At 48.2% G+C, this 18,645-nt stretch overlaps 7 protein-coding genes across 7 annotated transcripts; 4 read left to right on the top strand and 3 right to left on the bottom strand.

Annotated features, from left to right (window-relative positions):
- Positions 1-117: 117 nt before the first annotated feature.
- On the top strand, positions 118-2,778 carry BGW36DRAFT_306713 (extracellular developmental signal biosynthesis protein FluG; the record flags this gene model as incomplete). Its single annotated transcript, XM_046212174.1, has 2 exons — positions 118-1,251; positions 1,318-2,778. 2 exons carry the CDS (start codon positions 118-120, stop codon positions 2,776-2,778), a joined length of 2,595 nt encoding a protein of 864 aa, XP_046066729.1.
- Positions 2,779-2,855: 77 nt separating this feature from the next.
- BGW36DRAFT_56983 (phosphatidylinositol:UDP-GlcNAc transferase PIG-C) lies at positions 2,856-4,727 on the bottom strand. The gene is made up of 2 exons (XM_046222429.1): positions 4,181-4,727; positions 2,856-4,117 (listed from the first exon to the last, which is right to left on the bottom strand). The coding sequence occupies exons 1-2, from the start codon at positions 4,539-4,541 to the stop codon at positions 2,967-2,969; spliced, it is 1,512 nt and encodes a 503-aa protein (XP_046066730.1). The 5' UTR covers positions 4,542-4,727; the 3' UTR covers positions 2,856-2,966.
- A 468-nt stretch (positions 4,728-5,195) lies between these two features.
- Positions 5,196-6,795, bottom strand: BGW36DRAFT_306607 (putative pantothenate kinase; the record flags this gene model as incomplete). The annotated part of the gene is made up of 4 exons (XM_046212166.1): positions 5,196-5,535; positions 5,592-6,090; positions 6,154-6,436; positions 6,565-6,795. 4 exons carry the CDS (start codon positions 6,793-6,795, stop codon positions 5,196-5,198), a joined length of 1,353 nt encoding a protein of 450 aa, XP_046066731.1.
- Positions 6,796-7,475: 680 nt separating this feature from the next.
- On the bottom strand, positions 7,476-9,576 carry BGW36DRAFT_364108 (uncharacterized protein; the record flags this gene model as incomplete). The annotated part of the gene is made up of 3 exons (XM_046214527.1): positions 7,476-8,722; positions 8,778-8,947; positions 9,017-9,576. 3 exons carry the CDS (start codon positions 9,574-9,576, stop codon positions 7,476-7,478), a joined length of 1,977 nt encoding a protein of 658 aa, XP_046066732.1.
- A 1,335-nt stretch (positions 9,577-10,911) lies between these two features.
- BGW36DRAFT_400979 (glyoxal oxidase N-terminus-domain-containing protein) lies at positions 10,912-12,414 on the top strand (the record flags this gene model as incomplete). The annotated part of the gene is made up of 1 exon (XM_046218693.1): positions 10,912-12,414. The coding sequence occupies one exon, from the start codon at positions 10,912-10,914 to the stop codon at positions 12,412-12,414; it is 1,503 nt and encodes a 500-aa protein (XP_046066733.1).
- Positions 12,415-13,230: 816 nt separating this feature from the next.
- BGW36DRAFT_465452 (putative DEAD/DEAH box RNA helicase) lies at positions 13,231-16,248 on the top strand. The gene is made up of 9 exons (XM_046222295.1): positions 13,231-13,258; positions 13,582-13,953; positions 14,095-14,288; positions 14,343-14,706; positions 14,790-14,869; positions 14,925-15,076; positions 15,129-15,322; positions 15,376-15,524; positions 15,583-16,248. The coding sequence occupies exons 2-9, from the start codon at positions 13,613-13,615 to the stop codon at positions 15,864-15,866; spliced, it is 1,758 nt and encodes a 585-aa protein (XP_046066734.1). The 5' UTR covers positions 13,231-13,258; positions 13,582-13,612; the 3' UTR covers positions 15,867-16,248.
- Positions 16,239-18,518, top strand: BGW36DRAFT_439694 (putative polysaccharide deacetylase; the record flags this gene model as incomplete). Its single annotated transcript, XM_046221511.1, has 4 exons — positions 16,239-17,059; positions 17,114-17,199; positions 17,250-17,617; positions 17,726-18,518. 4 exons carry the CDS (start codon positions 16,239-16,241, stop codon positions 18,470-18,472), a joined length of 2,022 nt encoding a protein of 673 aa, XP_046066735.1. The 3' UTR covers positions 18,473-18,518.
- Between the last annotated feature and the right edge of the window lie 127 nt (positions 18,519-18,645).

Below are 18,645 nucleotides of genomic sequence, written 5' to 3' on the forward strand. Positions count from 1 at the left end.
GAGCTCTTTACTGTTTACCACCTCGCGCCAGCGGCAGACAGTTGCATTTCTTTAGCTGAATGCAACTCTTCTCTCTATGTAAAAAGAGAAAGACAGCTATAAAAATTAACAAGGACAATGGCCCAGCACGGAGAAAATGTTGACGGCCTGCGCGCGCTGATCCAGTCGCATCCTCTCATCGATAATCACGCCCACAATATTCTGTCCGCTCAACATGTGCTCAATTACAAGAGCTACCCTCTTGAATCCGTAACTTCTGAAGCGCATGGCGAAGCTCTGCGGCAATCCCAGCAAACACTGCCTCATCATATCGCAGTCAAACAACTCGCAACGTTGTTTTCGTGTGAACCCTCTTGGGAGGCTATCAAGGCTGCCCGAGAAGAGTGGGTGACTAGAGATTACAAAGGCTTTGTGAAAAAGTGTCTCGAGGGCACGCATGCACTCTTGCTGGATGATTTGATTACCGACTCCGACATTGAAGACTACAAATGGCATGACCATTTCACAGCGTCCAAGACAAAGCGCATCGTGCGTATTGAGACTGTCGCATCGAAGGTCCTGGACGACTTGTCTGTAGCAGAGCAGACCTCAAGTGTTCGGCCCACGCTCACCCGATTTGTACAATTCTTGAAGCAGCGCATCCGGCGAGACATCAAGGACCCGGAAGTGGTTGGCTTCAAATCGGTTGTCTGTTACCGAACTGGATTGGACGTTGCAGTGACACCAGCTCCTACAGCTCCCCATGCAGCCGACTATCTTGCTGCGGTCGAGAAGTCATTCCAGCGAATTGTCCGTAAAGGAGCACCATTTAGAATTGCCGATAAGGCGTTCAATGACTATGTGGTGACGCTAACGCTAGACGTCATTCAAGAAGCCGCGGAATGGAGTGATGCCAAAACGAAGCCTATACAATTCCATACTGGCCTGGGAGACTCAGATCTAGACTTGGTGCGCGCCAATCCTGCATATTTGCAGCCTCTTATTACCCAATATAAGAAGATTGATTTTGTACTACTTCACTCTTCCTACCCATACACCAGAGAGGCCGGTTACCTTGCTTCGGTATATCCCAATGTATACCTCGATCTTGGCGAGGTATTCCCTATGGTTAGTAGGGATGCCGAGGAATCAATTTTGCGACAGAGCTTTGATCTGACGCCAACGATCCGTTTACTATGGAGTACGGATGGACATTTCCATCCCGAGACATTTTGGCTGTCAAATAAACAATTCAGAGATGCATTGGAAACGGTAAGCTAGGACCTTTCGCTCCACTATATTCCAAGGATAAAAGCCCGTCTAACGTTGTATATTCAGGTTTTGGTGGACTATGTACAAAAGGGTAGCCTTACTCTTGAGCAAGCTAAACAAACGACAAAGGACATTTTATTCAATAACTCAAACGTGTTGTATAACCTCAACTTACCGCCACCCAAAGACAAAGACATGCTTCAACTAGCCACGAGATCCACAGAATCAGAGGCAACGCTAGATCTCGATACACTGGTGACTCATAACCCAAACCTGGTTGTCTGGGTTCAATGGGTCGACTATACAGCCACCGTTCGCGTACGCATGTTCCCACTTCGAGAATTCGTCAAAATCGTCAAGAATCAACGAAGGATCGGCATTACTTTGGCAGTTCTACACATGTTGCAAGATGACCTTTTAGCCCCTGGTGGAGCTACCACTGGGCAATTCTACATGAGACCAGACCTCTCAACATTCACTCGCAATGCCGCTCTGAACTCTAACAGCGCTACGGTGATGACATTTTGGAAAGATGAGAATGGTAAAGATCTAGAAGGCTGTCCGCGAACAACTCTTCACAGAGTCGTCACTGCATTAAAGCCAATTCAAGTAACACTCGGATTCGAAATCGAAGTTGTTTTCCTGCGTAAATCAGACCAAGATGGTGGCGAGTGGAAGCCATTGACCAAGACACATTCCTGGTCCAACATGACCACTGACATTCGTCAAAACGCGCTTTCTATTCTCGAGGAAATCGTCACTACTCTAGCCAGCATAGACATCCATCTTGAGCAATTCCACGCCGAATCGGCCCCCGGACAATTCGAGTTCATCCTCCCTCCAGCTTCACCACTCGCCGCAGTCGACACCCTTCTCAAAGCCCGTCAAACCGTGCAGCACGTTGCTGAAAAACACGGTCTACGCGCTACTCTCTATCCGCGCCCTTATCCGTTTGCAGCAGGGACAGCGTCTCACGCGCATTTCTCCATCTCCCCAACTTCCCACGAAGAGCCCTTTCTAGCCGGAGTCCTAGAACACTTCCCGTCGATAACCGCTTTTTCCTTATCGCAAGAAATCAGCTACTCCCGAGTTGCCTCTGGTGTATGGGCAGGAAGTGAATGGGTAACATGGGGATCTCAGAACCGTGAAACGCCGATCCGCAAGATCGAAGCGGGGCACTGGGAGCTCAAATCTATTGATGGTTTGGCAAATATGTATTTTGCCATGGCCGCGCTTCTTGCCGCTGGTCTGATTGGCATAGCTAATGAAACACCGCTGATGCACGCGGACTGCCCTGTTGACGCTGCAACATTGTCGACCGAGGAACGCGAGATGTTAGGTATTGTACAGCAGATCCCGAAGACATTGGAGCAGAGCCTTGCTGCGTTGGAGGCCGATAAAGATTTGCGTAGGATAATGGGTCCCAGATTCGTAGAAAGATATTGTGCTGTGAAAAGAGCAGAAAACCAAAAGTTGGCGGCGATGGAGGAGGGTGAAAGGAAGCAGTGGTTGATTGAACGATATTAGCTGGCTATGTACAGTCGTGACTACTCGACCCTTGCATATATTGCTATCGATATGAGAGGTTAAATTGGATACGATCTTCTAACTGTCGAATTTGTATTGACTACAAAGGAATTCGTTCTCATTCGCTTTATTAGAGAACGTGTCAATGAATCATGAAAAATATTATTTAAATTATATCGACGCCAATGCTAATCCCAATTTCTTCGGATTATTGGCCTAGCTGGGTCCCACGGTCCTATAACAACATTTTTATACTTCTGAAGGCTAATAAGCCACCAGCTGCAAGACCCCATTGCTAATGCTGTGAGAATGCTGCCCATGATTGACCCTACTATAGCAGCGGCCCATCCACCTCGAACCGTTATTCCAACGCCCGCACCAGCGACGAGAACCAACCCAAAAGTTAGGATGAGATGGCCAGTCCAGGACACCTGCCGCAAATGACGTCGAAAAACAGGAAAGAGCCCGAATACCTCGATGGAAAAGAGGGTTAAACTGAACACATGCGTGGTCGAAGGAAGACGCGAGGCGAGCACCGTTGACGCCATCAATGCCGCATTTGTGGATAAGGAAGCAGGGAATTTGGTGACATCTGCTCCCCCCTCCCCGCTGCCATAGTCGAAGGAGAAAATATTGATTATCATCAACCAGCAACTCATAGCCCAGATAGAATCACTTGCAGTGGACTTTGTGAGGGATTTCAAAATTGGGCTGAGGCCGAGCAAAGCGCAATATATTAGAGCGGCGGATTTGACCGTTGCAAGGCGCTGTCGATTCCGCGTTGACAACAATGATTTGCCGTCTTCATTGAATGGATATAATATGTTCGTGGGTTGTAGAATAGGGGAATTTGGATTACCATTTTGCAAGGACGATGCGCTCATCTCCGTGCTTCGGCGTCGCAGACGAATTTCTGAGCTTGACCGGGGGATATTGAGACCTAGACCATGAACATTGCCAGCGTTCCCGTTAGATTGAGATCCCGCTGATGGTGGGTGATGTGAGCTTGTAGAACTTGCACTCGACCCGTCGTCAGCCTCACCACTCTCGGAAAGCTGTGTTGCTATTTGCAAGGCTTCGCGTTGTTCTTTCCAAACCCAAGAATCCCACAGAACCCAGCCTAATACGGTGCCTATACTACCCCAGCCGACCACGGACACCGGGCTCACTCTATCGTGAACAATCCCCACAAAACAACAGACGAAAATTGCGACAGAGCACACATGTTGAACTATGACTGTAGAGTCGGCAACAAGCGGCCAGAAGTCGTACGGCCGCAGACGTGGATTTCGTTGGAGGTGATCGAGGAAAGTTTCTGCGTCGGTATAATTATCCGGATCTAGAACTGATTAGCAATTTTTCTACCCCAGAAAACCGGAAGACCCAGGAAAGAGTTCCATACAAGATTGTCGAACCCAAAGAAGTTTCTTCCACGCCCCTTTGCGCTTCTTTCGCCGTCCATCTCTGAGCTTGCGGCCGTCGGACTTTCTAGGCGCCGTGCCAGGTACTGCAGGCGGTGGCCTTAGAGCAGCAACAGCAGCCGGGGTGGAAATAGCACCGCTAATCGGTCTTAAACTGGCGGAATCATCGTGCCACAATCGTGGCTGTGAATGAGAGTAATATGCATGTTCTGGAGCAAGTCGTGTTGGATCGGGTGGGACACGGTTTGGCAACGGCGGCTTCAACCCTCCGGCCCTGTTGGGATGAGTCTCGACAGGGACTGGGGGTGGAATCGGAGGCGGCGACTGCGGTTGAGGGGCCATCAGGCCTCGGGCGACGTTATAAATCGCCCATGACAAGTAGTTGAGTGTTTGTCCAGGAGTATACTCGCTGCCAAGACAATCCCCAAAAAGGGGATCACGTGCCAAAGCGTGCGGGCTGATGCAAACAAATGAAACATTCTCCTAAATGCAAACACATCAAACAAGTCTCGAACAGCTCTCATTTAGCAGGATTGCAATATCCTCCGCCGCATGTACATGTACATCAATTGGTAGGATTAGATTTAAAATAGGCTGTACGGTTTCCACTTCCAGTTTTCACATTGCAATTGGTGTTCAAGGACCTTTGAATGGCGTAAAAAAATAGAGGTAAAACAGAAAGATCGTCTATAATTCCAAAATGGCATGTCTAATATCATACGCGGCCAGTCAAAACACAAATGCACCGACCCAGTGGAAGTTAAATTATACAATGTAAAATATTCATGACTCCATCAACAGCCCGACTCTTAAACCTCTATCGGCATCGGACAAATTGGGTATCATATAATCTGAAGAGAAGTGTTCATGGTCTAGACCGCTTCATCCACTCAGTCTGAACTCAAGATTCAGCGGAAAATGGCAGAAAAATGAGCAATATTCAGGTCTGAGATTTACCGTGTTCTTCGCTTTCTATATCGTTGTTTTCGCTTCTTATCATGAGGAGCTTTGCAGTTGAGCCTGGCTGGATTGCTGCTGTTTTTGTTGGAGCTCTTGGCGCAGATCCTCCTGAACTTGTTTGAAAGGCGCAGGGTCTTCGATACTGTTCCGTCGGCCCCAGTTCTGTGGCTGTCGTTTGAGAAAGGCGCCAACTGCGCCGAGGTAGCCCTCGTGTCGAAGGAAGTAGGCTTGCTTCTCGCCCTTGGACCAGAATTTGATAGCATAGGAAAGAGTATTCATAGTTTGACGATGCCCGCGAATAAACGAGCCGCCGAAGTAAATATGCTGAAGTTGATGCTTTTCTGACTGTAGGTACGCGATTTGACCAATGTTGTTACTGGTTCCGATTTAGCTTGTTGTGGCTCTTAAAAGGTTTGCTACGAGAAAACCTACCTGATGGCAAAAAGAAGGCTACGACTCATGTCTTCATGACTGAATTGCACAGACGACGTATTTTCATGGTCCTCGCTAAGGTTTCGTCCATCTTCGGCCTGACGCTCCGCAGCTCGCTTCATCTTGAAAACTTTGCCGAATGTACTCGCAATCGCGGTGCTCTTGAGACCGATTTTTGTGTAATCCATGCCATATATGTCGCCGACCAGCATGTCGACACCGCTGTTATCTCCACGGTCCGCCATTGCGAGCATATCGTCGAACGTGGTGGCCCCGGTCAAAAGTGCCAATATGCCCCAAAAGGTTCCTCCACCGAGATGTGTTCCACCGACGCGCAGGAATTGATTAGGTCCAGACACCTTAATCATTGACACTCCAGACCCGATATTCACGAGTAAGTAAGGATATGCGCCTGCACGGGGTTCTGTGAATTTCATGGGCTCCGTTTCACTGTAGCTGAATACTTCGTTCGGTATCTCGTTTATGAAAAAGTCAAGGCCTAATGAACCGAAAGCAATGTTAGTCGCAAGCTTAGAAGTGACATGACAAAACACGATATTACCAGTTATAAGACAGTCCATCTCCTCCTCCCGCATAATGTCGACATTGAGTGTCGCCTTCAGCTTGTCGTAATATTTATAAGCTCCCCCTCCGGTCGCAATAACGCACAGCTCGCCTGGTGCGGAGCCATTGAGTCGCTCGTGGTCCTCTTTCAGCTGCTTAATAAACTCGATGCACCGGTCAATGCGCTCCGTCTCGAAATTGATAAAATTGAGACGGCCGCCTTCCTGCGGCGACTCCAATTCTCTTGTAAAATATACCAACTTTGCCAACGAGCCGCCAATCTGTTGCGTACCAAAGCCTCGTCAGCCACTTCCTTTTTCTTTTGTAGTGGTGCATTGTTCTGCGGGGAACTGGAATGCAATTGCGGGGAATATTGAACACGAAAAAGAAAAAAAGGCACGAGACTCACATCAACAGCCACATGGCTCACCACACTTGTATGATGAGGAAGTCGGATATCCTTCCGCTCGTAATGCACGCCGTCGCCATCGGTCGCACTTTCTGGCGTTTGGGGCTGGTCGTCCACGATGTAAGCGCCTTGCACGTTGATTTTGACAGTACCCGGGTTGATGATGGCCGCTTCTAGGCTCGGGCGGGCAGGGTCAGCCTCAGCGTCTGTTGGATTCTGGAGAGGCGACATGGAGGCGACAGGCTGCGAAGGGCCGAGCAAGAGAGAAGAGAAAGATTCAAAAGAAAAAGCGCCAATGCGATAATAATGGTGCCAATTGTGGCCGGATCATGACGGGAAGAATCCCTCCTCCCTTGGTTTTTCCTGTTCTTGTGTTTCGCAGCGCTGATACCGCAGTCGTGCCCAGGCTTACGGCGTATATCTCCTTCTGGCCGGTGGGAGCGATGCCTAGGGTGGAGTAGCCAGCAGCAGTTGGTGAGCAGCTCTGGCTTCTCAGCACTACTAGCAGTCTAGCACTAGAAATTAATAGGAGTGATAATTCAACTGTTGAGTAATTAGTAGTGGCATGGTGGGGGAAGATTGCTCGGGTTACTTGATCGGCCCGAGGAATCTGACGGCCTCGTCCATTTTCAGTCGTCGCAAACAGCAGGCAAATTGCACATCCAGGCACCAGCTTATTTCTCGTGATTATTAATATTGCGCATTCAATATTCCATGTTGGCAGCGGTCCAGCATTGTAATAATCTCATATCAATTGATCTAGTGCAGCCAGGTATTGGTTGCCGGTGGATCTTATCTACAGAATTCATTGTCACATCCCACGTCGTTTATACATGTACATCTTTAAATGTTATAATGAAGCGCTCACTCTTTCTCATCCCAGACACATTTTCTGGTAGTGGTCTGCTGTCTCACGCATTGAACGTATAAGTGCGACTCTTCACTGCATTCCCACCCCCTTCGTCTGTCACGTTACTATTTCCATGGAGTCGAAACTTTAGCCCATGCGGGTGCTTGAAAACGTCTTGTTCAGCTAGCAATCCCTTTTGCTCAGCCTGGTAAAGGAAAAGCAGGGGCAAGGGGTCATTCTTCCATTTGGGCGCATGTTCTTGCCGAGTCTTCCAGATTGTCCCAATCAGCATGATAGTCCCCAAAAGCCACACAAGAATCGACAATACAATCCATTCCCAACGCACGGTAACGTGAGTGACGAGAGACATTGCATGCCCAGAGGTCATGTTTGCCTGGCTCGGATTTGAGTCTGCAGAGATAAACTCAGAATCGCGTAGTGTCTTTGAAATTGCTGCCGCAACGTTGTTCATACTGCAAGACAGCTTTTCCGCTGCTTCGAATCCACAGCCAGTGATATTGCCCATAGTGAGGGTCTGGATAACATCCAAGGCGGCATAAATTTGACTACTATCGGTGCGAAATAGAAGCCTCCCCATCCCTGTATTATCTCCATACGCATTTCCAGTGAAGAGCTCGGTGAGGAATTCGTTAATCGATGCTAGAGACTCACTATATATCTGGAACGTCTGGTTTGGTTGAGTGCCCATTTCAGAACCCCATGGTGGCTGTAAGGCCCGTACTGAGGTGCCGTTAACCACTTGAGTGTCTTGGTTTGACCAAGTTGCTATTGTCGTCTCACTGTACGCACTGTTGTTCACAGACGCATTAAAGCTCCGAACCATTGGCTCCAAGGAGCATTCCGTTGCCAACCAAGAAGTGGATGTGGTGAATCCCGGTATTGCAAACTTATCACCTTCTAAGCTTGTGATCCCATACGGTGCAATGTACTGAATCACTGTCGTCCCATTTTTGTACACCAAGGCATTTTGCGGATGGACTGGCGAAGTGGTGACCGCCACGCCGACAGTCATATTGAGCAGGAACCAAGCTCCTATGGTACTGTTTGGGAGACCGAGTGAAATATTCACTGCTCCTTGATAACCTCCTGATGTTAGTTCTTTGGCCGTTATATTAAGGCTGTCTGTCACGTTGGCGCACAAGGCACGGTACTCTAGGGATGCCACAGGGCCCCAGGTGCAGTTGTTCGAGCTGCAGGTATATTGAGCTACAGACCATGGCACCTGCTTGTCAGTATTAAATAGTGAATTATACACGTTTGCTTTCAGCACTGGGTCCACATATAAAACTATACAGGTCTATTAGTTGAGTCAAGGTCTTAGTCTCGACTGTGGTTGACTTACGGCCCCCGTTCATGTATGGTCCTCTGGTTTTGTATATTGTAGTATTTGCTAGCAAAGCTGTTTGAGAGGGATCCACTACCATTTGCTCGTAGTAGCGGACTAGATTTTGAGCAAAAGGATCCAAAGCCAGCGCCAAAATAACAGCAAGGCCCCCAAGGGCAGCGAAATGCCTGGAACCAGTTAAAAAATCGTTGTCACGCAGCGTTTTTACAAGCTGATTTGTAAAAATGACAACTTACCGGCCTCTTAGTTCCCAAATCAACTGAGCGCTCCCCCAGAACCCTCTACTAGCTGTATCAAAGCTTCGGAGATTCGGCACTGGCCGTGTCTTTTGCGTAAACCACACCCATTTTAGCTGACCCAGCGTCTCGTTGATCGCAAATAAAATGCACCCTTTCGAAATGGTGCTCAGCCAGGAAATGAGGGAGTTTAGTGACATGAGCTTCCACCCGGGTTGCGGTTTTTTATTGAATGCGCCAAGAATGGCGAGCATTGCAACCAGGGTACCTGCCGATACGATTACAGCCAGTACTTCCCAGATATACCACTCGGATAGTAACTCCCAGGCTGTTGTGTGTGCATCGCTTGGTGCTCTAGTTTCCTTGACGTTTTGTAGATATTCGTATGGCGCTGAATTTGGGTTGGAGTCACGCAAGGTGGAAATCGGGTGAGTCTGTGTCGATACATGGTCTTTATGTTTGTGTGTCGAAGAGGAATCATATGCGTCTAGGTTTTCCCCTGGTAGCAATTCTAAACGCACATCTTGTAGTCCGTCTGTGTGTTCCTGTCGATCAAACATCCTCCCCCGTAGTCGCTTAGAAGCGATCGAAGTCAGTCTTGTGTATGTCCCGCTTTAGTATCAGCTGAGAATGTTTCCGAACGTCTCTTCAACTGGGTGATTTCCATCAGATGGGATATTGTAGAGGAAACACTTTAGTAGATAAAATGCGATCTATTTTTATGAATGAAGTAGGTCCATGCGTTGGTTGAATTAGCGGCTTTCCTTAGAGCCAACACAACACAGCGCGGATCGCCAGTCACAGCTTTCCAATATTCCAGCCGCATGGTGTGAATATCTTCCGCTCTGATCCTATGTGAACTGATCTGCATGTCTTCGAGCAGAAATGGAAGCTTCTGATTCTCCATATTCATGTCGATATTGAATTGTCACCTTATCAATATCAACCTTTGTTTTAAACACAGCTATCCAGCAATAGGACCGGGCTGAGCCGAGTCTCGACGTTTGCCAACTAGCCAATAGTTAGGTGACGATGTATTTCTATTCCTGGGCCAACAGCTAAAGCCACTCGGCCAATCATAGCTGCAGAATCCATGCATCTAAGCCCCATCTAATGACATGCATCTAGAGAGGCTGGGAGAGGCCTGGTAGTTCAGTAGTCCATCCTGCAAGCCATTCTGTCGCTCTGCAATGCAATCGGATGGATAGATATTCCAAGTGTTGGCGTCATTGAGAAATGTCGGGCCGGTATCGCTGTTTGCGAAACAACTCTCAGCGAAGAATTGCGCAGAAGGAAACCCGATCCCACGATTTGTACGGCACAACACCAACCACGCAATTAATTTTACCAACTTGTGAAATATGGAAGGTCAAAGCAAAGCGTGTGCAGCTGTGGGCGGACGGCAGGAGGCAGGTGGTGAGGCGCGCAAACGGGCTCCTTCCCTCTACCCAGTTGTTTCCAACCATGTCGGACAGGCTGTTTTGCTGCAAGCAGAGCTGCTTTCTGCCATGAAAACACGAATCAGAGTGCAAGCCGCAGATTGCACTGCTACCTGACTCCTGATCTCTGACCAAGTTGAGACAGCCCTGTTCTTATCCCTATCTTGTTTATCAATATACGCAGCCGTAGCTTTCCACTGCGGCTTGGAAGCCATGCTGCACCCTCTTTTTCTACTGCTATCTTTCTTAATTCACTATGCACAATCGATTCCAGTCGGTAACCCTCAAGTATCGCTACATTACGGCGACTCCAAGTCCAACCTTCACCCGAATCTAACCCAGCACCGAGCCAGCAATGAAAACAATACCCTCGATGCTCCCACCACCAGCAGATACGCACCGCGACCATATCCAGAAGGGAAGTTTCGTGTCGTCGGTCAGTCGGGAGTCCCGGTAATGGCTGCAGCGTTGATGCCGGATGGAAATGCTGTCTTCCTAGATAAGGTCGAAAACTACACTCAACTGACGTTGGGGACCGGTCGGTACGCCTACTCCGCCGAATTCAATTTTACCACCAATACGCCACGTCCACTGTCTTACAAGACGAACGCATTTTGCTCTGGTGGCTCGTTTCTTGCTGATGGCCGTGTTATATCAGTGGGCGGTAATGAGCCCCTTGCAGAGATTGATTCAAGTGTTGGCAACGGTTTTCGCGGAATACGTTACTTCCAACATGGTAATCACCGTGACGGTTGGGATGAACCTGGCCACTTATTATCTTCTGCTCGCTGGTACTCCAGTGTGCAAATAATGCACAACAAGACCCTCTTGGTGGTATCCGGCAGTCTGAATGGCTTGGATCCAATGAACGGCGACAATAACAATCCAACTTTTGAAATTCTAAACGAGATTGGCGTGTCAATAACCCACAGCATTGGCTTATCAATTCTGGAGAGAAATCAACCCTATTACATGTATCCTTTCCTGCATTTGCTCAAAGATGGAAATATTTTTATCTTCGTGTCTCGCTCAGCAGAAATATACGATGCCCAGAGACAAGCAACTGTTCAGTCACTGCCAGATCTACCTGGGGCTTACCGAACATATCCCAATACAGGGGGGAGCGTGCTGCTACCATTGGCTAATAATAAGGATTGGGTCCCCGAAGTCATGATTTGTGGAGGCGGAGAATACGACGATCCAGAGAGCCCTGCGGATCCGACTTGTGGGCGAATCCAGCCACTGTCCGCAGACCCTGTATGGGAGATAGAGCGTATGTTAGAAGAGAGAATAATGGTCGAGGGAGTACTGATCCCCGATGGAAAGGTGGTTTGGTTGAACGGTGCTCGACAGGGTGCCCAAGGTTTTGGGACTGCCAAGAAGCCGTGCTTTGATGCTCTGCTTTACGACCCTGACCAGCCTCGGGGCTCTAGGTGGACAATTGCAGGTACATCCAAAATACCTCGGATGTATCATTCAGTAGCTCTGCTGCTTCTGGATGGCACTATAATGGTAGCTGGCTCTAACCCCGTCGAGCAACCACTCCTGGAATCCGACCCCAGCGAACTAGCTACTGCGTATCCGACTGAATTTCGAGTCGAGATTTTTACACCACCTTACCTTTCTGGCGACAGAGCTTTAAGACGACCGCAGGATATTTGGATATCTCAAAAGAATCTCACAGCAAACGGTAGCCATTTCATTGTCGGCTTCACCGGCACAGAGAGCGCACAGTCGTTGAAGATTGCTCTCTACCACGGCGGGTTCGTGACTCACTCACTACACATGAGCCAGCGATTACTTTTTCTGGACTTTGATAAATTTTTCCCCGGTTCCAAATACCAAGTAGTGAATGTGACCATGCCACCGTCTAGCAGTATTGCACCTCCTGGGCCGTATGTTGTGTATGTTGTCCTGGATGGTGTTCCTGGAATCGGCCAATTCGTTATGGTCAACTAGTTCGGCGGCCCCGTAGATTCTGTCAACCTGCACATATAGTTTAGCCTCTATAACCAAGCAATGAAAATATATATCTGCTAGACTGATATCCAGAGTTTTAAATCTTAATGTATGTAACGATATCAATTGATATCAATTCGTATTAAACGTTAATGTGTAATCTTAGGCGTTGAGGTTAAGAATATATCATTGATATAGAGCATTTGAATTTACAAATTTATTCCTTGGGCGCATGCTCTTCTTCAAAATATCAATGTTTTGACAACCACCCCGACACTCAGTAAAGAACAGCTAGATCTACCATACACAGATGTCTTCATTTTTTGCTGCAGTAAATGCGTCAATGATTCCTTGTGGGACAGCTCAAAAGCGTCAAACGTTCAAATATACGTATTGAAAGGGCGGTATGGTCAACTGGTATCTCGAATCAAACTAGGGAATACAACGGTACGACTAGCTAGTCATGACTTCGAGGAGTAGGTTTAATGGACTACATCGATTAGTTTACTAGAGTCCGTGTATATGTTTCTAGATTTATTATCATATTTATATCTTTTATTGCCTACCACATCAATTAATATGTAGCTTTACACATGTCTAGGTCTTTAACCCGTTCAACATATTGAGAGCTCCGTTGGGGCCTCAGGACTGTATGGCGGGGGCATAACTGGCAGGCAAGGCGGTCTCTTTACCATCGCATCATTGGGCAGCCGTAGTCTTTGTGTCCTTATAAGGAATCTGATTTCTCTCTCACACCCTCTCTTCTTCTTCTCCTATCCTCACCCCCGTCTTCAACCTCATCCTCCCTCCATCTAGCCGAGTTCGGGAAATCCGTGCTCTTGAGGTAAGTTGCTATATATTCCTTCTTTAGTTTGTACAAGGATAGTATGATATCATTTCAGCACATTCATACTCTTCGACGATGCTAGGTGGGTGTTGTTTACCAGTGCAAACGCAGCAGTTGCTCCCAGCCCCCTGCAGCCGCAGCTTTGATTGGCCCACCTGCCTGTGTTTGTTTCCTGTGCGTTTGTTCAGCCTTTTTTCTCATCCTCTTTTTTCTCTTTTCTTTACTGCCTTTGCCCTCTCCTCTCTGTGCATCTCGTACATTCTCAAGTTTGTCCGTCCCCTCTCTGATTTTCCCATCCCCATGTGGATATGGCTTATTAGACGCACCTCTTTCGTGGTCTAAGTCTTCACAATGGACACCTTCGATACCGAGGAGCTCGCTGCTGCTCTTCCTTCCACGGACGAGCGCAAGAGTCGCATCGACCCTGCAGCCGCAGCCTTGGCTCGTGAAAAGGGTTGGAATGAACCAGAGAAATATGATTATGCCAAATACGGCGGTCCTGCTGCGAAGTCTGGCGAGGATGGCGAAGCTACTGAAGACGTTGAGTCCTCTGACGATATAGGGTGGGCCTCCAGCGCTTCTCGTTACGAGTGGAAAGAGGAGTATGGCGATGTTGGCCCCGAGGATAAAAGTCTGGAGGCACAGCTGTTCCGTAGTGCTTTTATCAACCGTGTGGGTGTCAAATTCGAAAAGTAAGTCAGACACCTCTCCCAAACCAATATGCTTCGATGGCCGAGTCTTTATTTCCTTGGTGATTGATCGATAGATCACTGATAAAGTTGCATTCTTTCGCGGGCGGGAGACGTTGGAGCAAAGGTCTAACCAAGTCACAGCATCAAGAACATCCAAGTTACCGCGGAATCTTCTCAGCGTCCCGCACCCATCACTAGCTTTGAAGATGCCGGCCTTCATCCTGCGATGCAAGCGAACGTCCGTCTCTGTGGATACAGAGTGCCAACTCCAATCCAGGCCTATGCCATCCCAGCTGTTCTCACTGGGCATGATCTCATTGCTGTGGCTCAGACCGGTAAGTAACATTAGATCCGTGACTATGAAGGTGCAATTTTGACCAGAACCATAGGGTCGGGAAAGACTGCAGCTTTTTTCATTCCAGTCCTATCCAAACTCATGGGAAAGGCAAAGAAGCTGGCGGCGCCTCGTCCTAACATTGCTGCGCCGGGGTTCGCTTTGGAAGGCAATACCGTTCGTGCTGAGCCGCTAGTCCTTGTCATCGTGCCTACTCGTGAGCTTGCTTATCAAATCTTTGATGAGGCCCGTCGTCTCTGTTATCGTTCTATGCTCCGACCTTGTGTTGTGTATGGCGGTGGCCCTGTCAGAAACCAGCAGGAAGAACTTCAAAAAGGGTGCGACATTCTCATCGGAACTCCGGGTCGTTTGATCGACTTCATGGGCCGACCACATGTTCTGTCCTTGAATCGTGTTAGGTAGGAAAACATAATTTGGCACACCCGTTATAATACTGGACCGAAATCGAATCAGTTTAATCTCAAGGCTAATCACTTTCTAGATACACTATCATCGACGAGGCTGATGAGCTCCTCCATTCGGATTGGGAGGCTGAGTTTTCCCAACTTCTCGCTGGTGCTGGTAAGCATCTCCTAAAGTTTCTAGATCCTGTAAGGATACTTACTATCATACACAGATGCAAATGAACACGCGGATCATCGCTACATGATGTTCTCGGCTACTTTTAACAAGTACTGTCGTCAGCTCGCTCGTAAGTTTCTCTCTGCTGATCACGTTCGTATCCGTGTTGGGCGTGTTGGAAGTACCCACGTAAATATCCAGCAGCGAGTAAGTACAATTACCTGAGAGTCGAGAGACTAGAGCTAAGCACAAGAATAAGGTTGTATTCGTAACCCCCGACATGAAAAAACAGTGCCTTTACGACTTGCTTCTGTCTATGCCTCCAGCTCGGACCTTGATTTTCGTCAATACCAAGAACGAGGCCGATCTAGTGGATGATTATCTGTACAACAAGGGTCTGCCCAGTACCTCCATCCACAGTGAACGTACTCAGCGCGAACGTGAAGATGCCATGTGAGTAGGTGTATATCCTTGTAACAGTCATTCTCTAATTTTTTTTATCTCAGGCGTGCTTTTCGTAAGGGCCAAGCACCGATTTTGGTTGCAACCGGTGTTTCAGCCCGCGGTTTGGATGTGAAGCTTGTCATGCACGTCATCAACTATGATCTTCCCAGTGCTGACCACGGTGGTATTGATGAATACGTTCATCGCATTGGTATGAATTAGGCTTGCAATACGGTAAGGGGTGAAACCATGCTAACCAATCCAAATAGGCCGTACTGCTCGCATTGGTAATGAAGGCTTTGCGACTTCTTTGTACAATGAGAGGAACAGTGACATCGCCCCTGCCTTGGTCAAGCTTCTGATTGAGGCAGGACAGGAAGTCCCTGACTTTCTCGAGGAATACAAACCAGAGGGTGGAAGTCCTGATTGGCACTCGGACGATACTGACGGTGAAGGAGAAAATGGTGAACAGGAGCCAAAACACGAACCGGAGCCATTCGAATCTTCTGCCTCTGCTGAGCCTTCTCAAGCTGATAACGGATTCGACTGGTAAATGTCAGATTTACGTCGATCTGGCTGTGTGACTTTGCGTGAATCAGCATTTTAGTCTGGTAGGAATGATGGGCACATGTTCGAATATGCTATGGAACACTCTTCGATAGTAGCCTGGTGGAAGTTGGAGGATTTAGAAATCGTCTAGCAATTTTCCGAAAGGTTTCATGATGATTTTGTCTCGACGAGGATCAACCGACTGTCAGCGATGGAAGTTGGGGCATCAGGCAAGGCAGGTGTAGTAGTTTAGCAGTAGCCGTAGCTTCCCTCAATGCAAGACAACCGTTTCCTTAAAACCTTGCAACATCTGCTGCCCAAAATTCTCTTATCTCCTCACATTCACTGGCAGATATTTTTACCCAGTGCTGTCACGATGGGTTCTCCTTCATCTGTGGTCAAGTTGACCATTTTTCTGTTCGTCGCGATTGCTCGAGGGATGATGCCCAGTCGCATCCACCAAAATGAGCTGCACATCGACACATTCCATGATAGCCCAGTCAACGACCTGGGCTACTGGCATGGACCAGGCGAGAACCTCATGGTTGAATACGATTACGATGAGCAAGACGACTCCTTTGTACGGCTATTTCCATCAGATCCAGACAACAACTATCACACCCAGCTATCAGACTCATGCGTCGACTTGACGGATTATAACGATATGTATCTTCACCTCTCTTTCTCAGGGAGCAAAAAGTTTTCGATCTCGCTCTACCAGCATAATGGCGATTGCGATTCGCACCGGGCACCGTATCCAGGCACCTTCGATAGCGTCGAAGCATCTCGCTACGCATCGCATGGGGAAATTTATATCCCTTTATCACATTTCTATATCGACTTTTCTCGCGTGTCTTCAATAGCTTTTCATGGATTTTACACGCGTGAGGAGGTTGTTCTCCGCAGTGTGGAAATCGTAGACGACATACCTGAGCACGTCAGGATTGCTCGCAAGTTGCCAACAGGCACAATGGTTCTCACCTGCAAACGGCCCGATTCTTTTGCGTTTGGGATTGATGATGGTGATCCGCAGTTGGCCCAGGAAGTGATGAGGATTCTCGACGATGAGAATATTAAAGTTACGTTTTTTGTTGTTGGAAAAGGTTTGCTGGATGAGAGCACAAACCTCACAAATGTCTATGCGGAGATGCTACAACGAGGTCATCAGGTTGCACTGCATTCATACTCTCATCCTAAGTGAGTCGATCCATGCATTGATTCCAGGCTGATACTGATATTGATTCTGTGTAGGATGGAAGGCCTCAGGAGGGTTAGCGATATCGACTACCAGATAAGAGATGGATACTACGCGATTAAGGACCTTCTCGGAATACATTGTGGGTTTGATATGACGCAAAAAAATAGCCCTACTGACTACAAATCCTAGCACGATATTTCCGCCCACCATATGGCACTGTCGGGGCGCGTACCAGGCAGCGGCTCGCAGCCTTCATTCATAACCCATATATCGTCAACTGGAGCGTGGACATTGAAGATTGGCTATGGGCAGACACAGATGAGGAGGAGAGGCAACTTGAAGCCTTCCGCAGGGATATCGATAGAGGGGGAGATATAGTCGTGATGCACTATCTCAGCTGGTCGACAGTCCAGTATTTCAAAGACGTGATCCAGATGGCTAGAGAAACAGGGAAGCAGATCATGAGAATTGATCAATGCATGATGGATCCTGAGGCTCCATCACTACCAGACGAAGAGGACGATTGGATGATGAGAATGCATACAGAACAAGTACCGGTAGCAGGCTCGTGAGTTTGTCTGCGTTGTTTTGACGTTTTCGACGCTGCTGTGAATATTCCTAGCCTATTTGTACACAGTGATTGCTCATATTCATATTTCCTATAGAAAAGAATCCCTTCAAAGCATGAAAACAAATCCATCTCCACTCCCTTATCAGACTGCTTATCAGGCTCTACCCCTCATCCCTTCCTTAATCTTCTGAACTGCGTCACAAACTCTAATATTTCTCTTTTCAAACTACATCCCATTAGCATATTAACCAATATTTACAGCATGTCCTCATCTACACCCACCGATAACAGCACAACACCCCAGTCCCAACCAGCTGAAAACACGCCATCGCATCTCAACCCCTCGACCTACCCACGCACCGCACACCTCGCCTCCGAAAACATCTACCTCGAACTGACCTATTCCTCGCTCGACCCGAATCAAATCCTGCATCAAGTCTCCTCGCCGTCCGCTGGCGCCAATGTACTTTTCCTCGGCACCACGCGCGACACATTCGAGAGCCGCGCGGTCTCCCAATTAAGCTACACCTCGTACGCACCACTGGCCTTGAAAACGCTGACGCAGATCGCTCAAGACGCGAAAACGGAATACAATTTGATTGGCATTAGTATTGCGCATAGGCTCGGCGTTGTGCCTATCGGCGAGGCGAGTATTGCGATTGCTGTGAGTGCAGCACATAGAGGACCGGCGTGGAGGGCTGGTGAGCAGGTGTTGGAAACGTGTAAGCTGCGACTGGAGGTGTGGAAGAGGGAGGAGTTTGTTGGGCAGAGACCCGAGGAGGGCGAGTGGAGGGCGAACAAGGATCGGGACGCGGAGGGGAGAAGGATGGGTGAGAGTTGAGGTAGGTCTTATCTCGTCGGCTGTTGTTGAATATCTCTCTGAAGGGGGCTTTTCTTCAGAATCGCAATCGAGGGGTGCTCGTTATGGATAGGCCGATTGCCAGCTTCGGATGATCTACCAAATACGGAAACTAAGCGAACACTTGCTAGAGAGGAGGTATTATGATGAGATGT

Source organism: Talaromyces proteolyticus (assembly GCF_021365285.1).
Source record: "Talaromyces proteolyticus strain PMI_201 chromosome Unknown BGW36scaffold_13, whole genome shotgun sequence".
Taxonomy (NCBI): Eukaryota; Fungi; Ascomycota; class Eurotiomycetes; order Eurotiales; family Trichocomaceae; genus Talaromyces; species Talaromyces proteolyticus.